The sequence below is a fragment of the Macaca mulatta genome, chromosome 4 (genome assembly GCF_049350105.2).
Source record: "Macaca mulatta isolate MMU2019108-1 chromosome 4, T2T-MMU8v2.0, whole genome shotgun sequence".
Lineage (NCBI taxonomy): Eukaryota > Metazoa > Chordata > Mammalia > Primates > Cercopithecidae > Macaca > Macaca mulatta.
In genome coordinates this window covers 112,016,163-112,035,827 of record NC_133409.1, presented here as the reverse complement: position 1 = coordinate 112,035,827, position 19,665 = coordinate 112,016,163, and the positions used below count along the sequence as shown (strand labels likewise).

The 19,665-nt window shown below is 42.1% G+C and overlaps 1 protein-coding gene across 3 annotated transcripts in view; it reads right to left on the bottom strand.

The window, feature by feature from the left end:
* SLC17A5 (solute carrier family 17 member 5) overlaps positions 1-13,949 on the bottom strand; it is a 61,687-nt gene extending 47,738 nt beyond the window's left edge. The window contains 3 exon segments of one of the 3 annotated variants that reach the window (NM_001260632.1): positions 2,087-2,320; positions 4,797-4,993; positions 13,749-13,915. In NM_001260632.1, the coding sequence (NP_001247561.1) occupies positions 2,087-2,320; positions 4,797-4,993; positions 13,749-13,842 (525 nt within the window). In that variant the 5' untranslated portion in view covers positions 13,843-13,915. 3 annotated transcript variants of the gene reach the window in all.
* Positions 13,950-19,665: the final 5,716 nt, after the last annotated feature.

Genomic DNA, 19,665 nt, shown 5'->3' with positions numbered 1-19,665 from the left:
TGTAGAAAACTTTATTATAAAACCTAGGGACAATGTAGGCATATTTATGGTGAATCAGATGGTAGGAAAGAAAGATAGTAATCTAAGTGTCCTTTATGAATGAGGAAATGCATCTGTGATACATACTGGAGGGATGAAGAAGGATGAGAGAACCTGAGTATAAACACAACTTAAATTCTATTTAGTTGTTGGTCGGACATGGTGGCTCATGCCTGTAATCCCAGCACTTTGGGAGGCTGAGGCGGGCAGATCACTTGATGTCAGAAGTTCGAGACCAGCCTGGCCAATATGGTGAAACCCTGTCTTTACTAAAAATACAAAAATTAGCCAGGCGTGATGGTACGTGCCTGTAATCCCATCTACTTGGGAGGATGAGGAAGGAAAATTGTTTGAACTCGGGAGACGGAGGTTGCAGTGAGCCGAGATCGTGCCATTGCACTCCAGCCTAGGCGACAGAGTGAGACTCCGTCTCAAAAACTAGAAAAAAAAGGAAATAAAATGTTACCTGAGATAACAGTAGTAATATGATCAGTATGCCGTAATGTTAAATTAGTGGTATAAACTGGAAGTAAAATATGGGAATACATTCAGCAAGGAGATTCAATACTAGGATCAGAGAAAATATGCTAGATTTAAGTATATTTTACTTTGTCAAGAAGAATAGGAACCTGGTAATAGAGGAGTAATTTTAATTTTGTGATCAGGAAGGGTTTACTTTAATAGATCTCTATTGATACGAACAAAATAAAAACATTCAGATGAATGAAACATCTTTAAATAGTACCTGGCAATTTCCAAAGTATTCTAGCAATCCTTATCACCATATGAATTTTATATCTATCCTGTGACTGAAAACAGGGAAGGTATTTTAGTCCCAGTTTAAAAAATGATGGAACTGCGGTCTAGAGATTAGAGCTTACCTAAGGTTTCACTGTTAGATACAATAGAGCTATTATTCAAACTCTGGTCCAGTGTTTATTCCAACAGCATGATACGCTGCTACTTAAAATAATCTTTATGCTCTACACCAAGCCCAGTGGCCATTATCTTGCTTGAATTAAAGAAATGCAAGAGATCAAAATACACCTTTCCCTGGGTTTCAGAGGTAGAAGTTCAAAGTTATAAAGGAAAAGTGAAAATTATTCAGTATGGGGGTACACATGATGTAATACAAAAGAAAAGTGGGACAGAAAAGAAAGACAAGAATCAAAATTTTTAAAAATGATAAAACTATTAAGAGGAGGGAAATAAAAGAGGCAAAAATTAATAATACTTCTAAAAATAGCAGAATCATAGAACTAAATTGAGATAGTTACATAAAATAATAAAATATTTGTCTCTAAGTTACAAGACCAGAAAAAATAAAAGAATAAGTGATAAAAAATAAATTCAATGCAACTCAACAGTCTATTGTGTAAAATGTGCTTCAGACCTGGGCATCAATGATACAACAGAGTCAAACTGTGGCAAGAGTATAAGAGGTAATGATGGCCAATCTTAACCCTTTTTTTTCTTTTGAGATGGAGATTTGCTGTCATCCAGGCTGGAGTGCAGTGGAGCGATCGTGGCTCACTGCAACCTCTGCCTCCCAGGTTCAAGTGATTCTCCCACTTCATCCTCCCGAGTAGCTGCGATTACAGGTGTGCACCGCCATGCCTGGCTAATTTATTTTTAGTAGAGACAGGGTTTCACCATGTTGGCCAGGCTGGTCTCAAACTCCTGACCTCAAGTGATCTGCCCACCTCGGCCTACAGGCATGAGCCACCACACCCGGCCTATCTTAACCATTTATTAGTGGTTTATTTTCTTCTCTCCTAAAGTATGAGCTATGAAGTCTCTTCTGGAAAAACGTTTTCTCTGGTTTTTGAGTAAAGTTTCCAATTTTGGTGCTCCTACTAGATACCTCATTTACCACAAACAAAATCTATTCAGGTAATTTTTTAGTTAGTCCTTTCTCTAAAAAAGAAACCCCTGTTATCATCCAATGTTATTTTTTGGTTCATATTCATACCAAAGAATGATATCTTTAAGAAGAAGAGAAGGAGACACAGGGTAAGAAGTAAAACCAGAGAGAAAAGGAAATTACCTCTCCTAGTCCTTCTAGTGCTCTGAGTACAATGAGTGGTCCAACTCCTAAATCTGCAGCAATAGGAGTGAACAGGGTGAGGACAGCAGTGCCAAGGATCCCAAATCCTAGCAGCAGTTTCCCCCCTATTTTGCTGGCAACATATCCTCCAGGAATCTGTGTGATTATGTAGCCATAAAAAAAGGAACCGAGAATCCATCCTTGAGTTTCTGCATCCCACTGGTACTTCTTACCCTACAAAAATCAGAAGAGAATAAAACAATCCTTTAAGACCTTCACGCAACAGCTCTTTTCTCTTACTGGTATGCAAGTACAGATAAATGAGATTTTGAACCACTATTTTGGACTGAAGAACATGCAAACTTTCCAGTAGGTGGGTGAGTCATAACAATATAGACATACAGTATTTAGAAGTGAATGTGGCCGGGCGCGGTGGCTCAAGCCTGTAATCCCAGCACTTTGGGAGGCCGAGACGGGCGGATCACAAGGTCAGGAGATCGAGACCATCCTGGCTAACACGGTGAAACCCCGTCTCTACTTAAAAATACAAAAAACTAGCCGGGCGCGGTGGCGGGCGCCTGTAGTCCCAGCTACTCGGGAGGCTGAGGCAGGAGAATGGCGTGAACCCGGGAGGCGGAGCTTGCAGTGAGCTGAGATCCGGCCATTACACTCCAGCCTGGGCGGCAGAGCGAGACTCCGTCTCAAAAAAAAAAAAAAAAAAAAAAAAAAAAAAAAAAAGTGAATGAAAAAGAACTGACAGTTGTAAACTTCAAGAAGACTTGCAATTTTATAAAACTAGACTGCAGGATGAGCTGCAGATAGCTTTGTAATAACTATGACCAACAAGGCTCACAAAAGAATCACAAAAAAGGCTTTGGTGTCTCTGAGACTACTATGGCTTGGGAGGCTGCCGTCCCCCCCGGCCCTGCCTCCCCCTTCCAAAAAAAGAGTCACAGGCTTAATCCAGAAAGCTATTAAACAGAAAACTGTAGAGGCTGAGCTAGGCTTTGGGAACCAGGCTTGGTTTTCATCTTAACTCTACTACTTACCGAATGTGTGATCTGGGAAGAGGAAATGAAATAGGCACATAAAATAAGGCTTGATGCACAGTTAATGCTGGCTATTAACATGCATACATATAGATATTAATAATATCTCACCATTTCAGACCAAGCACTTAAACAAGCATATGGAACTATACCAAAGAGCAAGAATTTAAATCAATCCACAAACTTCATGTGAGTAGAACCTGTGTTTTCATTAGTAGCAGCACATAGTAAGGTACTAATGAAGATTTAGTGACTGATATGAGTATCTGACATCTTTAATGCAGTGTAGCTGTATAACCAAGCCAACATGTCAAGAACCATTCCAGGATTTCTTTCTGCTGTTGATACAAGGCAGATGAAGATAAGTAGCAGGGTCAACAAAAGCACTTTGCAAAGAAAAAGACGCAAAGCAAACTCATACTTTCCCTTATTTAGGGTACCAATTAGAAGTTTATCTGTGGAATTCTAGGATTTCATGTACAGTCCAGCAGTGTTGTCCCTGAAGGTCACAGGTTGGAGTGGAGAAAGTGAGTGATGTGTACCCAAATGTTACTCAGCAACATTATTAAACTTATATAAAAAGATTTTTGGAGAGATTTATTTTGTTTAGAGAGAAATCTTCTTTCCTGCTTGAATGCTCTGCTTGTAAATGATAGAGGAGGTTCACCTAAGTATGAACTAGCACCTTTGTGAGCACTTAAAATGGGTGAAAATATATGCTTTTTTTTTTTTTTTTTTTTTTTTTTTTGAGACGGAGTCTTGCTCTTGTTGCCCAGGCTGGAGTGGAATGGCGTGATCTTGGCTCACTGCAAACTCCACCTCCCAGGTTCAAACAATTCTCCTGCCTCAGCCTCCTGAGTAGCTGGGATTATAGGTGTGTGCTACCACGCCCAGCTAATTTTTGTATTTTTAGTAGAGATAAGGTTTCACCATGTTGGCCAGGCTGGTCTTGAACTCCTGACCTCAGGTGATCCACCCGCCTCAGCCTCCCAAAGTGCTGGGATTACAGGCATGAGCCACTGTGCCCAGCCTGAAAATGTGCTTCTAAAAAGAATACTAGCTTTTCTTTCTGTACTATCTCCTTGTGTGATAAGCAACATAAAATGAAGTGTATATAACTTAATTATAAACAAATGATGAACACACATTGATCAATTCCACTATAACATAAGGCAGGCAAAATGACTTATGTAGCTTAGGTTAGGCATGTGTACATTCAGAAGAGAATGTCCTAAGAAACTGGCCAGTTCTTACTTTTCATCTTGCAACTGAGATTACCTAAACTCTCTTGTAGCTGTAACCCTATAAGTGATATAGGGTTATAAATAATATTCCTATAAAAGCTATTTAGAAAATTTAAAACAGTTTAATTTTCTGTTATATAAAACAAGTTTTTCCAAATTTTCCTCAAGCATGGTATGTTTACAGAGGGAATGGAAGAACTACTTCTCAAACAGATCAAGGTGTATTATGGCATAGCAGTAGTAGCTATAGTTACAAGTTATTGCCCAATCAGTTCCTGGGAAAACACAAAAAGAAAGTAATTCAGACTATACATAAACAAAGTGTGGTTTCTGTAGGATGACAAAAGACCTTTTAATATGTTTACTTGCAAGTATTTTAGAATAATTAAAATTGTTTCCTTAAAAAATAGCACCTACCGTTTGATTATGATGAACTTTTATGGGAGCAGAATGCTCTGGACACGCCTTGGAAGTTCTATTATCTTCTAAAGTTGTATTTGAATCTACCATATCCACTAACGCAACACTCAGATTCACACGTAATGCATACACAATGAAGAAACCAAAAAAGGCCAAAATTGCTAAGTTGTAACGAGCAGAGCAGCACACTGGAGCTGAAATAAAGATTGGGGAAAATTTTTATTTATTTTTAAATTTTTATTTTTAGAGACAGGGTTTTGCCACGTTGTTCAGGCTGGTCTTGAACTCCTGGACTCAAGCCATCCACCTACCTCAGCCTCCTAAAGTGCTGTGATTATAGGCATTGGCCACCACACCTGGCTGCTTTAATTAAAAGAGTTAATTACACGATATTGTCTAAATAATGAAAAAGGTTGCTTCTGAAAAGTACAAAAATAATTAAGAAAAAATTTTAAAGAATATTCTTAGATTAAGCAAATCTAAGAAACATTTATCAAAGATTAGCTGTTCCTCGTATCTGTAGTTTTGGTAAAAATTTCACACATGAGAGCCTGAACTATAAGAAAGTTCATTAAAACATGGAGGTACTAGCTTTATCACCTTTGCTGAGAAAAAGATCTGTTCCAGATTCAAACTGAACCCCTATTCGTTGTCAGCTGGCAAAAATATACGGCATGAGAAAAGCAGGTAAGGAGGTTTAATGGCGTTACTATTCCTGAAAAACTATCTGAAACATGGTCAAAAAGCACTTGAGTACTTACAATGACATGATATATTACTGACTATGAGTTAGTAGCCATCTCATTGTTAAGTGTAGCATAGCAAAAAAAAAAAATTAAAAAAAAAAAAATAACGCCAAGGGTAGGGCATGAAATTTCTGTTGATAAATTTCTTACCTCGAAGAGTATCCTCAAAGTCTGGGTTTGAATCAGAAGCCATGATTAATACTTAAAGCCATCATAAACTACATGCATTTAAGAATCTAGAAGCAAACTTGCAGAACCTATGACAGTTGCAGTATCTGTGACAGTTGCTCAGTAGTTATCAAGCTTAAAGGGCTCACAGTAAAAAGGGAAATAAGTGAATGCACCACGATGATTTAAAAAAAAGGAGGCCGGGCGCAGTGAGTGGCTTATGCCTGTAATCCCAGCACTTTGGGAGGCCGAGGCGGGCGGATCACAAGGTCAGGAGATCGAGACCATCCTGGCTAACACGGCGAAACTCTACTAAAAATTTTCTCTACTAAAAATACAAAAAATTAGCCGGGCGCGGTCGCGGGCGCCTGTAGTCCCAGCTACTCAGAAGGCTGAGGCAGGAGAATGGCGTGAACCCGGGAGGCGGAGCTTGCAGTGAGCCGAGATCGCGCTACTGCAGTCCAGCCTGGGCGACAGAGACAGAGACTCAGGAATGCAGAGTAGGTTGGAGGAACCAATAAAAGGATCATGTGAGAGGAGGAGTTTGACCTATTTTTTACTCTAACTGTGGGCTTATGCATAGCTTCTCTTTTTTCTTCTTTTACTGAGTTTCAGAATTGGCGAAGGATGGGATTCAGGATGCTGACTAAGGATAATCAACCTCTTAGTAACAAAGAGAAATTAGCTAATCCAGAGTCTGAACATCTTTACATTTAGTAAACTCTGAGTGGCTGATAAATATCTCTTTAAAGGTATAAATGTGTATTTCATTAAGCAATGACATATTACAATTAAAATGAAATCAAAAATATGTGTGCTTTTATTTGGTAATGACACATCAACATCATGCAAATGTGTGTACATTTTTCCCCTACTTAAGAATCCTGGTATTTTCATTAACCTAGCATCAAAGGGCAGAATATGTTTTACAGAATATGAAAGTCTTGATACTGGCTCAGATGAACTGATTTAGACTGAAACATTAATGAATATGCACAACTATACTTAGGTTTATATTAATATATTATGATCCTACTCACTTTTTTGTATGCCCTCCTATATTTAACAACTGTTATTATTTTTTTCCCCTGTGTAAGATTTACTTCTTTTAACAGAAAACTTTTCATTTGGAATACTTAAATCCTTTCTTCAGGGGTACAGCTATGAAATTTATGGTACCACTACTATAGTTAGATCCAGATCTGTAAGAACTGAATTTCTAAGGTTCTCATCACATTGTTTCTATCACTAGAATGTAGGCGAATTTGCTTTTTGCTCCAACCAAATGGGCAGTTGTCCAGTTAATGACATTTGGATATTGTGAGGCATGTTTTGTAAAAAAAAAACAAAACATTTTCTTTTTTCTTTTCCTTTTTTTTTTTAGAGACAGGGTCCTGCTCTGTTGCCCAAGCTGGAGTACATTGGGTGATCATATCTTTCTGCACCCTCAAACCCCTGGACTCAGGTGATCCTCTCACCTCAGCCTCTTGAGTAGCTGGGACTAAGGGCATATGACAGCACATCTAATTTTTAAATTTTTACTTGTAGAGTCAGGGTCTCACTATTTTGCCCAGGCTGGTTTTGAACTTCTGGTCTTGAGCAATCCTCCCATCTCAGCCTCCCAAAGCACTGGGATTATAGACGTGAGCCACTATGCCCAGCAGAACACATTTTCTTTATCATTGCTCTGTGTCAGGTGATATTACCTAAAGGTCTAGATGGGAGACTCAAAATCTCGCTAAATTCGTGCATTAAAATGTGTTACTTTGAGCAATTTGGAGCAAGAAAAATCCAGATTTATATATTATGTCTGTTTTGTCAATGCAGTATTTAAAAAGATCATTACCTATTTCAGCAAAGGAGTGACGAGATGGGATTTATGGTTTAAAGAGCTTATCCGGTTGATGGTTTAAAGAGTTCATCTGGTCCCTGCATGGAGACTACAGAGAGGAGAAATGTGAATGGGTGTGAGGAATATAGAGTCAGGGAGATGACTTAAGGGACTACTGTAGCTTTCCAGGTAAGAGATGAAGGTGGCTTAAACTAGAGTGAAAGCAGCAGTGAAGAAAAATGGGCAGATTTGAGATGTTTAAAGGCAGAATTAACAGGCCTTGCCCAAATGTTAGATGTGGGAGTAAGTGAAGGGGAAGGATGAAATTCTCTTACTCTAAAAAACTATATTTTATGCTATTCTAATTTGTAATGTTATTACTCCATTCTATCCTTATTTGCAGTTATCTTATTTTACTGTATGTTATTAGTTTTCCCTAAGTGATACTTTATTTGGACTATGATATACCTTATCATGTGAATTACAAGGGGCTAGAAGGTTGTGAAGTGAAAGAAATGTAAGTAAAATGATTTCAAATTACAAGTGGTATTACTTGGATATCTGACCTACAAGTTATAGATCAGGCAACTTTAACTTTTGGGTGCATAGTCAATAACTAGAAAATAAAAAGCGGCGAGGCACGGTGGCTCACACCTGTAATCCATCCCAGCACTTTGGGAGGCCAAGGTGGGTGGATCACCTGAGGTCAGGAGTTTGTAGACCAGCCTGGCCAACGTGGTGAAACCCCATCTCTACTAAAAATACAAAAATTAGCCGGGCGTAGTAGCAGGTGCCTGTAATCCCAGCTACTCGGGAGACTGAGGCAGGAGAATCGCTTGAACCTGGGAGGCGGAGGTTGCAGTGAGCCGAGATCATGCCATTGCACTACAGCCTGGGGACAAGAGCAAGACTTCGTCTCAAAAAAAAAAAAGGAAAATAAAAGGCCAACTTAGGTGTCACAAAATATATTACTATGAGATTCTAAGAAATAATAAAAATAAACAATTACTAGCTAATAAAATGGTTGCTGATTACAAATAAATTCAATCAGAAAATTTTTATTTCAAGAAGTTATAGCAGTAAAGAAAAACATGCCTGTGAATGTGAATAATCTTTGAAACTGATCCAACAAAAGTATGCTTGCATGACCGAGAGAGAACACCCATTGAGCATCAAGTTCAAAGCAAAATCGTGCTTGCATAAGGAACGTGGCACCCATCGAAACAAACATCAGCTTCTAAAATATGTTTTAAACTTAGGAATGTGTGTGGGCGTAACTGAAAGTACACAGGCTAATTTAGAGTGGGACCTGGGAATGAATCTCTGTTTCTGATTTTCACTGGCTATGTGCTTTTGTAGAAATTACTTAACAGTTTTCATCCTCAGGTTTCTCAGCTATAAAATGAGGAGACTACCATCTACTCACTGGGCTGCATGGGGATTAAATGAAATACTGCACAACATTATAGCAGGCACTTAGTAAAAAGGATTTCTTCCTCCTTTTTATCTGGAGAAAGTTATGCCAATAAGACTAAGTACTATGTACATTTATATAACAAGGAACAAAAGAGGCACACTAATCTGCAGGAGGGGACAGTGGAGACAGAGAAGGCCTCTTGGAGAAGTCTTCTTCAAGGAGCAGGAAGTCACCAGTAGGGACAGGTGGAACAATCCAAGCAAAGGCAGCAGCATGTACAGAGGTATGGAAATGAGACAGATAAACATACGGAGAGCAGAACATTCTAAATGATCTGCAGTATCTAGATTATGTACTGTAGTAACTCTAAGAACTAACACTATTGAGTGGGATAGTGGGTATTAAGTTTAATAACATAAAATAATACATAATTTTTTTTTTTTCTTTTTTGAGACGCAGTCTTTCTTTGTCTCCCAGGCTGGAGTGCAGTGGCACGATCTTGGCTCACTGAAACCTCCATCTCCCAGGTTCAAGCAATTCTTCTGCCTCAGCCTCCTGAGTAGCTGGGACTATAGGCGTGCACCACCATGCCCAGCTAATTTTTGTATTTTTAGTAGAGATGGGGTTTCACCATGTTAGCCAGGCTGGTCTCAAACTCCCAACGTCAGGCAATCCGCCCACCTTGGTGTACCAAAGCGCTGGGATTACAGGCGTGAGCCACCATATCTGACCAATAATAGATAATATTTATTAAGCAAGCTGGGCATGGTTGCTCACACTCGTAATCCCAGCCCTTTGGGAAGCTGAGATGGAGGAGGATTGCTTGAGCCCAGCAGTTCAAGAGTAGCCTGGGCAACATGGTGAAACCCCACCTCTACAAAAAAATTTACAAATTAGCTGGTTGTGGTGTTGTCACCTGTAATCCCAGCTACTTGGGAGGCTGAGGTGGGAGGATGGCTTGAGTCTGGGAAGTTGAGGCTGCAGTGAGCTGTGATTGTGCCACTGCACTTCAGCCTGGGCAACAGAATAAGACTGTCTCAAAAAACAAATATTACTAAGCACTTTCTATATGCTTGGCACTAGTCCAAGTATTTTGCCTGTATTAGGGTTATTATAACGATTCACTGAGTTAGTAACATAAAATACTTAGAAGAGTGCTTGGCACAGAGTAACTGTGAATTATTATGTTTTTTTTCCTGGAAATTAGGAATTGAGGTTATTTGTTAGGAATTGAGGTTAGTTCTCATTTGTGAGAAATTAGGATCTGGGAAAAGTAAGAAGTTGTTGAAGAGAGTGGGATCATGAGGTTCTCAGTGAAACACAGGAATGCTGAGCAGATACCCAGACAGAATTGGTGAGAACAATCTGCCCTAGCGTGTAGCTTCATAAGCACTGCATGCCTGTGCTCAGGAGTAGGCACTAAGAAAACAGATAGCTGGCACTGAGATGGATGTGATGACAAAGCAGGGGGAAAGGGAACTGAGAGTCTTGGCAAGAAAACAAAATGTTGGGCTGGGCAGGAGGATCGCTTGAGCCCAGGAGTTTGAGACCAGCCTGGGCAACTGAGACCTTGTTTCTACAAAAATATAGAAAAAAATTAGCCAGGCATGGTGGCACATGCCTGTAGTCCCAGCAATTCAGGAGGCTTAGGTAGGAGGGTCACTTGAGCCTGGGAGGTTGAGGCTGCAGTAAGCCCTGTTTGTGCCACTGCATTCCAGCCTGGGCAACAGAGCGAGATCCTGAAAAAAAAGAAAAGAAAATAAAGTGTTGGACTTTGATTGTAACCCAAGAAGAAAGCAAAATGCAGAGGGCTAAAGGTTTAGGAAAACATACACTAGAACATAAAAGTCTATAAGGGCAGGAGCTTTTGTTCTGTTTTGTTTACTTCTTTGTATCTCCAGTGTCTAGAGCAGTGTATGGGAGAATTAGCATGCTGACACAATTTTGCTTTCTATACTTCACATTCTACTTATGGAATACTCATGACAGTAATTCAGACAGACAGACTCATAATCCTATCAAACCTTCAGATCTACTAATTACCAATTTACAGTAAACCAGGGGGGCAGAAGATGTTAAAGGACAACATAGGGCTATAAAATTGCAAGGAAAAAAAAGGAGGGGGTGGGGAACAGATTAAAAGAGACAAAAAACATTTCAATCATTTGGAAGGTATGGACATTACTGAGATCCTGATTAGAACACACTATAAAAAATTAGGACATAGGCCGGCCCCGGTGACTCATGCCTGTAATCCCAGCACTTTGGGAGGCCAAGGTGGGTGGATTACCTGAGGTCAGGAGTTAGAGACCAGCCTTGCCAACATGGTGAAGCTCTGTCTCTACTAAAAATACAAAAAATAGCAGAGTGTGGTGGCGTGGGCCTGTAATCCCAGCTACTCGGGAGGTTGAGGCAGGAGAATCACTTGAACCGGGAGACGGAGGTTGCCCGAGATCACACCACTGCACGCCAGCCTGGGCGACAGAGCAAGACTCTGTCTCAAAAAAAAAAAAAAAAAAAAAAATCAGGACATAATTGAGGAAATATGAACACTGAGTATTTCGTAAGTATTATTATTATTGTTATTTTATTATTATTTTTTGAGACAAAGTCACACTGTTTTCCCCTAGGCTGGAGTGCAGTGGCGTGATCTCAGCTCACTGCAAGCTCCGCCTCCCAGGTTCACACCATTCTCCTGCCTCAGCCTCCCGGGTAGCTGGGACTACAGGCGCTGGCCACCTCGCCCGGCTAATTTTTTGTATTTTTAGTAGAGACAGGGTTTCACCATGTTAGCCAGGATGGTCTCGATCTCCTGACCTCAGGTGATCTGCCCGCCTGGGCCTCCCAAAGTGCGTAACTATTATTTTTATTTGCTGTGATAATGGTACTGTAATTATGTTAAAAAGAGTCCTTATCTTTTAGAGGTAAACAATTGAAATATTTACATATGAAATGACATGGTATCTGGGATTTGCTTCAAAATACACAGTATGTATGAGCATACGGCAAGACTGGCCATGAATTGATAACTGTTTAATCTGGGTGCTGGTTACATGGGGGCTCATTATATACTTCTCTTAATTGCCATATATGCTCCTCCTCTATAAAACTCTTATCATACTCTAAACAGCAAAAACAGTATGTTACTACTATTTCCACTTCACTTGCTCTCCAGTGGGTATGTAAAGAGGGAAAATAAAAAAGAAAATGGTTATAACAAAGGTAGCCACCTCAAGCTGGAAGGACAGGGCCAGTACCATAAGATGTATATACTCGACCCCATGAATCAAGCAGCGATTGTTTTTAAAAGTGATGCTATGAGCTACTTCTTAAAAATCAACTTTATTGAAGTATAATTTACATGATAAATTTATACATTTGTCCATCTCAATCTTAATTGAGATGTATAACTTTTCTATCCACATCTCTGCCAACATTTGGTATTCTCAGCCTTTTGGATTTTAGCTATTCTAGTGGGTGTATAGTGCATCGTTGTGGTTTTAATCTGCATTTTCCTGAGAATAATGTTTAACATTTGTGCTAAATTTTGATTATACGTATACCTATTTTTCAACTGTAACAATGTAATAGTCTCTGGGAAATATCTTTATTATAACTTTTATTTCTGTATTTCTATATTATTTTATGAGGAATATCATACAATTTGAACTCTACAAGCCGCAGAAAATGATCAGTTTATGGAACTAAGTCCGACTGCCAGGTAAAACTTAACTATGGTATGGTATTTACAGTTTGTGTTGACTAAAATAAGCTCCCAGCTGCCAGATGGAGCTATAATGTTGCCACCTCTACTGCCACCATCTGGTAACATTAAAAACAAATAAAAATATAGAAAACTATACAATTCTGGGTCAGCCAAAGTCAAATTTCCAGTGCAACTCTTTCTTACACACAGATCTTTGAAACTATAGAATGCATTCAAACTGATTTGTTCTTTAGTTTTCCTTACTTTTAAATAAACTATATTACAAAAGTGTCAAATAGCAAAATATTTTAATTTTCTCAAATTCAGGGAAGATGCTTTATGAAGTACCTCCTTTTCGATTTGTTCCAAGACCTCTGGCAAACTACCTTAGAACTCTGTAGGTATCCTGAGGATAACTGAACTGTTTCCTAACTTAAAAAAATGTTTTCGATGTTTTTAGTCTCTTACTGTACAACGTCAAATAGTCGCTGGGTTATGCAATAATTGCCCTCTGCATACTCACAAACGTTAACCCCAGTCCTTTTTTGTCTCCCTCCCCGCCTAAAAAGCTACCAGGTCACATGCTGGCGGATACGCAGTGGCGGAAACCTAGCGGTGACAGGGAAGGACAGCCCTCTGCCTACTGATCTGCAGGTTTCTCCTCCAGTTTGCTCTTACACTGGGGTCCTCCGCCCGGACCTTAGCCCATTCATTTGATGGTTCTCTCCCAGTTCGTTCTTCCACTGGGTCCCTTGCTCAGCACTACCCAAAATAACTATCAGCTCAGAGCCTGCTGCGCAGCCGCTCCCCGCCCCCGCCCCGTGGGGCCGCACCCGCCAAGGCCCCGGGTCGGCTCCGCGATCACGGTCGCGGCCCCCGGGGTCCCCGAGGGGCTTCTGCGCACTGAGGCAGGCGGAACTGAGCGGGACTCTGAACGGGCTCCCCTCCTAATGTCCCCTCGCACCTGAGCAGCTCCGGTCCCGCCAGCGCAAGGTGCGGGTACCAGGGCCATGCCCGCCCAGAGACCGCCGCCCCCAGGACCGCCGCCCACCCGAAGCCCCTGGACGACCCCGCCGCTTACCGGCTTCGGCCCGTGGGGCGCCCGGCAGAAGAGGCGTGCGGTCCGTACTCTCCTCGCCATCGTTCCGGGCCAGGTCTCGAACTGGGGACCTCATGACGCCTACGTGGAGCAGGTGTCCTCGCCACCTGGCAGAGAAGGGCGCGCCGGCCCGACAGCCCGAAGCCCCCGGGCCAAGCTGGCCGGACCGGGCGGGGCGGGGACGCTGGCACCGCCCTGTGGCCACGTCTTGTCCCCGCGGTCCCGCCCAGAAGTGGCCGCGCCGACTCCGCCCCCGCCGCCATCTTAGATGTGGGCAACTGTGTCGTGGGTTGGACTAGGGAAGCGGAGTTCCGGGAGTTCTGGCAGGATTGGCGCAGTGAGCTCGTCCCGCCGGTCTACGCTTGCCGGGGAGCCGGTGTTCAGACGACAGTCTCCCGCTCCTGCACCCCCTTGTAAAGTGCAGGGGCCGCCTTTCCCGCAGGGAGGATGAGTGGGAGCTTGCGGGCGGGCAGTGGGGACTAGAATTGCACGTAATTATGGGGAGGGCTTCGCCCGAACTAGGGAAGTGGGTGGTGTGCTTTTCATAATTTGACATTCAGTTGTTAGCACTCAGTGCCATACTGTTAGCAACCTTTGTACGATCTACCCCGTGACTGTGACGGCATATTGTCCCTAAAATAGTTCCCCCCCCCCCCCCAGACAGGGTCTTGCTCTGTTGCCCAAGCTGGAATGCAGTGGCGCAATCACAGCTCACCGCACCCTCGAACTCCTGGACTCAAGCGATTCTCTTCAGCGCCCCCAAGTAGCTGGGACTACAGGCGCATGCCACCACGTATGGCTAATTTGGTTTTTATTTTTGTAGAGGCGAGGTCTCCTTGTATTGCCCAGGCTTGGTTTCGAACTCCTGGGCTCAAGCAATCATCCTCGGCCTCCCAAAGTGCGGGGATTACAGGCGTGAGCCACAGCTCCCCGCTCTAAAATAGCTTTGAGGTGGGAAAACAGCAATGGAAATTTGTTGCGTCCTATGATGTTGCTGGTTTTATAGGTAAAAATAATCAACATAGGTAGTTTCATATGGTTCGACCTATGGAATCCTCTGATGTATGATGTATGTGTGCATATTATATCTCCACGATAGAATTTGGATAGATTGTGCTAGCATTTGCGGACTCTGAGAAAGTGAAACTAGGAAAACCCAGCTTGCCTTGGCAGGGTAGATCTGGAGCCGCTAATAAAGGCTGTCTCTGTGGAGGTAGAAAATAAGATGTAGATGTTCTCGGAGAGTTTGGTGTAGACAGGGAAGACCCGCAAGCCACTAATTCAGTAAACCAGGTTAGAAGTTTAGTGAGGTCCACGTGGGAACAAAGGGGAGGGTCCTTTACCTAGAAGGGGGGGGGAGGATTTCTGTAGGCATTCCAGATCAGTAAATGCTAGGAAAGTTCTCAAGTTAAAGCAGCAAATCAAGCCTTGTTTCTGAGTTACTGAATTACCACGTAGATTTTTACTCTCTAAGGGTTATAGAAAAATGCCATTTTCAAACTTGATTATGCAGAGTCACCTGGCAAATCCTTTTAAAATGTAGATTCAGATTCGGCAGATCTGGTGTGATGGTTGATTTTATGTGTTAACTTGCTGGATGTCTTTGGATGAGGTTAACACTAAAATCATTGAACTTTGGGTAAATATGGCTCCCTTCCATAATCTGGGTGAGCTTCATTCAATCAATTGAAGGCCTGTCTAGAATAAAAAATCCGACTTCCCCACTTCTCTTCCCTAAGCAAGGGAGACTTCTCCAGCAGAGTGTCCTCAGACTTGATCTGCACCATAGGTCCTGGGTCTCCAGGCATGTGCACCATCATCTGCTTTGGGTCTGGAGTCGGCCAGCCTATATTGTGAAAGCCAAAACTTTATTACCCAAACTACCCAATTGGGGTTATTTCTCTGAGAAGCTGTACATCTGGGATGGGCCTGAGATTCTGTATTGCTAACAAGCTTCCAGGTGACCAAGGTTATTGGTAACTTGGGCCAGGGAATACAGGTTGCAGCAGACTTGACAAACTTCAAACCAGAGGAATTCTTTTTTTAAATATTTTTTATTTTAGAAATTTTAGCTTTACATAAACATTGCAAAGATAGTACAGTAAGTTCTCCATACCCTTTGCTCAGTTTGAACTATTATTAAGATCTTACGTTAGTATCATGCATATATCATAACTAATGAGCCAGTGTAGATAATTACTAACTGAAGTTCATACTTAATTTGAATTTCTTTAATTTTTACCTAATATCCTTTTTCGGTCCCAGGATCTCATCCAGGATGCCACATTACATGTCTCCTTAGGCTTCTCTAGATTGACAATTCCTGACTTTCATTGCTTTTGCTGACCTTGACAGTTTTGTAGAGGAGTAGGTTTTGTAGAAAGTGTCTTAATTTGGGTTGTCGAATTTTTTTTGAGAAGGGTTCTCCCTCTGTCATCCAGGCTGGAGTGACAGTGGCACAATCTCAGCTCACTGCAACCTCCGCCTCCCAGGGTCAAGTGATTCTCCTGCCTCAGCCTCCCGAGTAGCTGGGACTATAGGTGCGTGCCACCACTCCTGGCTAATTTTTTGTATTTTTAGTAGAGACGGATTTTCACCATGTTAGCCAAGATGGTCTCCATATCCTGACCTCGTGATCCAACCGCCTCGGCCTCCCAAAGTGCTGGGATTTACAGGCGTGAGCCACCGTCCCCGGCCTGAATGTTTTTCTTATAATTAGACTGGGGTTATGGATTTTTGAGGGAAAGGTCATAGAGGTAAAGGGCCAGTCTCATCTTGTAATGTCAAGGGAATGTGCTGTCAACGTATTTATCACTGATGATTATCACTAGTGATGTTAAGCCTCATCACACGCCTGAGGTGGTGTTTGTCAGGTGTTTTCACTGTGAAGTTAACTCTTTTTCCCCGGCCTTTTCTCTTTGGGAGGAAATCAGTATGTGCAGCCTTCACTTAAGGGGTGGGGAGTTATCTATACTCCACCAGTTTGAGGGGCAGGATTCTTGGCTCAGTGGAACCTCCACCTCTCAGGTTGAAGCGATTCTCCTGCCTCAGCCCCCCGAGTACCTGGGACTACAGGGGTGTGCCACCATGCCCGGCTAATTTTTGTGTTTTTAGTAGAGATGGGGTTTTGCCATGTTGGCCAGGCTGGTCTCAAACTCCTGACCTCAGGTGATCTACCCGCCTTGGCCTTCCACTTACAGGCATGAGCCACTGCGCCCGGCCTCGTGTTTATTCTTTAGTTGATACTTTTCCTTTATCAGCACTTTAGACCAGCATTGTTCAGTAGAAATATAATGCAAGCCATAGATGTAATTTTAAATTTCTAGTAGCCACATTAAAAAAGTAAAACAAAGCAAAACAAAATGGGGAAATTAATTGTGTAACATGCATTTTTAACCCGATGTATCAGTTCAACGTGTAATCAATATAAAATGATTAATGAGATAAGCTCTTTTTTTGGTAGTAATTTTTTTGTTTTTTTTTGAGATGGAGTCTCGCTCTGTTGCCCAGGCTGGAGTGAAATGGCATGATCTTGGCTCACTGCAACCTCCACCTCCTGGGTTCAAGCAATTTTCCTGCCTCAGCCTCCTGAGTAGCTGGGATTACAGATGCCCACTATCATACCTGGCTAATTTTTGTATTTTTAGGAGAGAGGGAATTTCACTATGTTGACCAGGCTGGTCTCGAACTCCTGACTTCAGGCCATCTGCCCGACTCGGCCTCCCAAAGTGTTGGGATTACAGGCGTGAGCCACCATGCCTGGCCTGGTACTAAATTTTTGAAACCCAGTGTGTATTTTATATCTGCAGCACATCTCCATTAGGACTAGCCACATTTCAAATGCTCAATAGCCACATTGTGTCTGGGTCTACCATATTGGACAGCATAATTCTAGACCATGTGAGGGCTTACACTCTCTGTCTCCCCCATCCCCCATCCTGTCTTTGGATAGGAAAGGAACACCTTTTGGATAGAGTATCTAGTTCAAAAGCCTCTAGCTGTTTTTCTCAGTTTCTTCTTCTCTTAAAGATAATAATAGAAACATTTTCATAGGGGTGTTGTAAGAATTAGATGATTAAATAAGATAATGCATGTAAATTACAGTACTATACCTGGTGGGTATTGTACTGTAATTATTATATTTCAATATATGTTAGCCATTAGTATTTTTTATTTTTTTTTGAGACGGAGTTTCACTCTTGTTACCCAGGCTGGAGTGCAATGGTGTGATCTCGGCTCACTGCAACCTCCTTCTCCTGGGTTCAAGCGAATCTCCTGCCTCAGCCTCCTGAGTTGCTGAGATTACAGGAGCCCGCCACCTGCCCAGCTAATTTTTGTTATTTTTACTAGAGACAGAGTTTCAGCATGTTGGCCAGGCTGGTCTTGAACTCCTGACCTCAGATAATCCGCTCACCTCGGCCTCTCAAAGTGTTGGGATTACAGGCGTGAGCCACCGTGCTTGGCTACCATTAGCATTTTTTTTAGAGTTAAATTTGCTTTGCAAAATGAGTTTACCTATCTTAGGAACAACTGGTTTGATTTTAATTATATCTCTTTTAGGATACATATCATTTTCTGTATGGAATTTTATAGTTGGTAGTTGATTGTTTAATGTTTTAGTTTCCTTTTATAACTGTAGGTTTCCTAGGAGCTGGAACCAAGTCTTATTTATTTTTTGCAACCTGAGCAGATCCTAATTCTCATCCTTTCACTGTGTTCATTGTGTTTCACAGTGCCTTATCATATTGGCCTTAGTGAAATTTTCAAGTATATAGGAATATATGCGGAATAAAAAGTTAAATGGAGGGGCAGATATTTAAATCACCAATTTAGTAATTAATTACTTTTTGAGACAGAGTCTCACTGTGTTGTCTAGGCTAGAGTGCAGTCGTGCAATCACTGCTCACTGCAGCCTCCACCTCCAGGGTTCAAGCAATTCTCCTGCCTCAGCCTCCTGAGTAACTGGGATTACAGACACCTGCCACCACAACTGGCTAATTTCTGTATTTTCAGTCAAGACAGGTTTCACCGTGTTGGCCAGGCTGGGCTCGAACTCCCGATCTCAAGTGATCCGCCTGCTGTAGTCTCCCAAAGTACTGGGATTACAGGCGTGAGCCACTGCGCCCAGCCTGAACCGTTAATTTAGATTTGATAAACTTGGTGAAGGAATTTTTTGGTGAACAGTATGGTTCTATAAAATAACCCTTTTATGCCAGGCGCAGTGGCTCACGCTTGTAATCCCAGTACTTTGGGAGGCCGAGGTGGGTGGATCACCTGAGGTCGGGAGTTCAAGACCAGCCTGACCAACATGGATAAACCCCGTCTCTACTAAAAATACAAAATTAGCCGAGTGTGGTGGCGCATGCCTGTAATCGCAGCTACTCGGGAGGCTGAGGCAGGAGAATCACTTGAACCCAGGAGGTGGAGGTTGCTGTGAGCCGAGATCATGCCATTGCACTCCAGCCTGGGCAACAAGAGCAAAACTCTGTCTCAAAAATAAAATTAAAAAAAAATCCTTTTTTAAAATACCAGCTTTTCCTCTAAAATAAATTATAATAAATTATAAAGATTATTGGCCAGGCGTGGTGGCTCATGCCTGTAATGCCAGCACTTTGGGAGGCAGAGGTGGGAGGATTGCTTGAGCCCAGGAGTTCAAGACCAGCCTGGACAACAAAGCAAGACCCCCATCTCTATAAAACAAACAAACAAACAAAAACCTAAAAGAAAAAGTTGGTCGGGCGTGGTGGCTCACGCCTGTTATCTCAGCACTTTGGGAGGCTGAGATGGGCAGATTACCTGAGGTCAGGAGTTCGAGACCAGCCTGGCCAACATGGTGAAACTCCATCTCTATTGAAAATACAAAAATTAGCCGGGCATGGTGGTGGGTGCCTGTAATTTC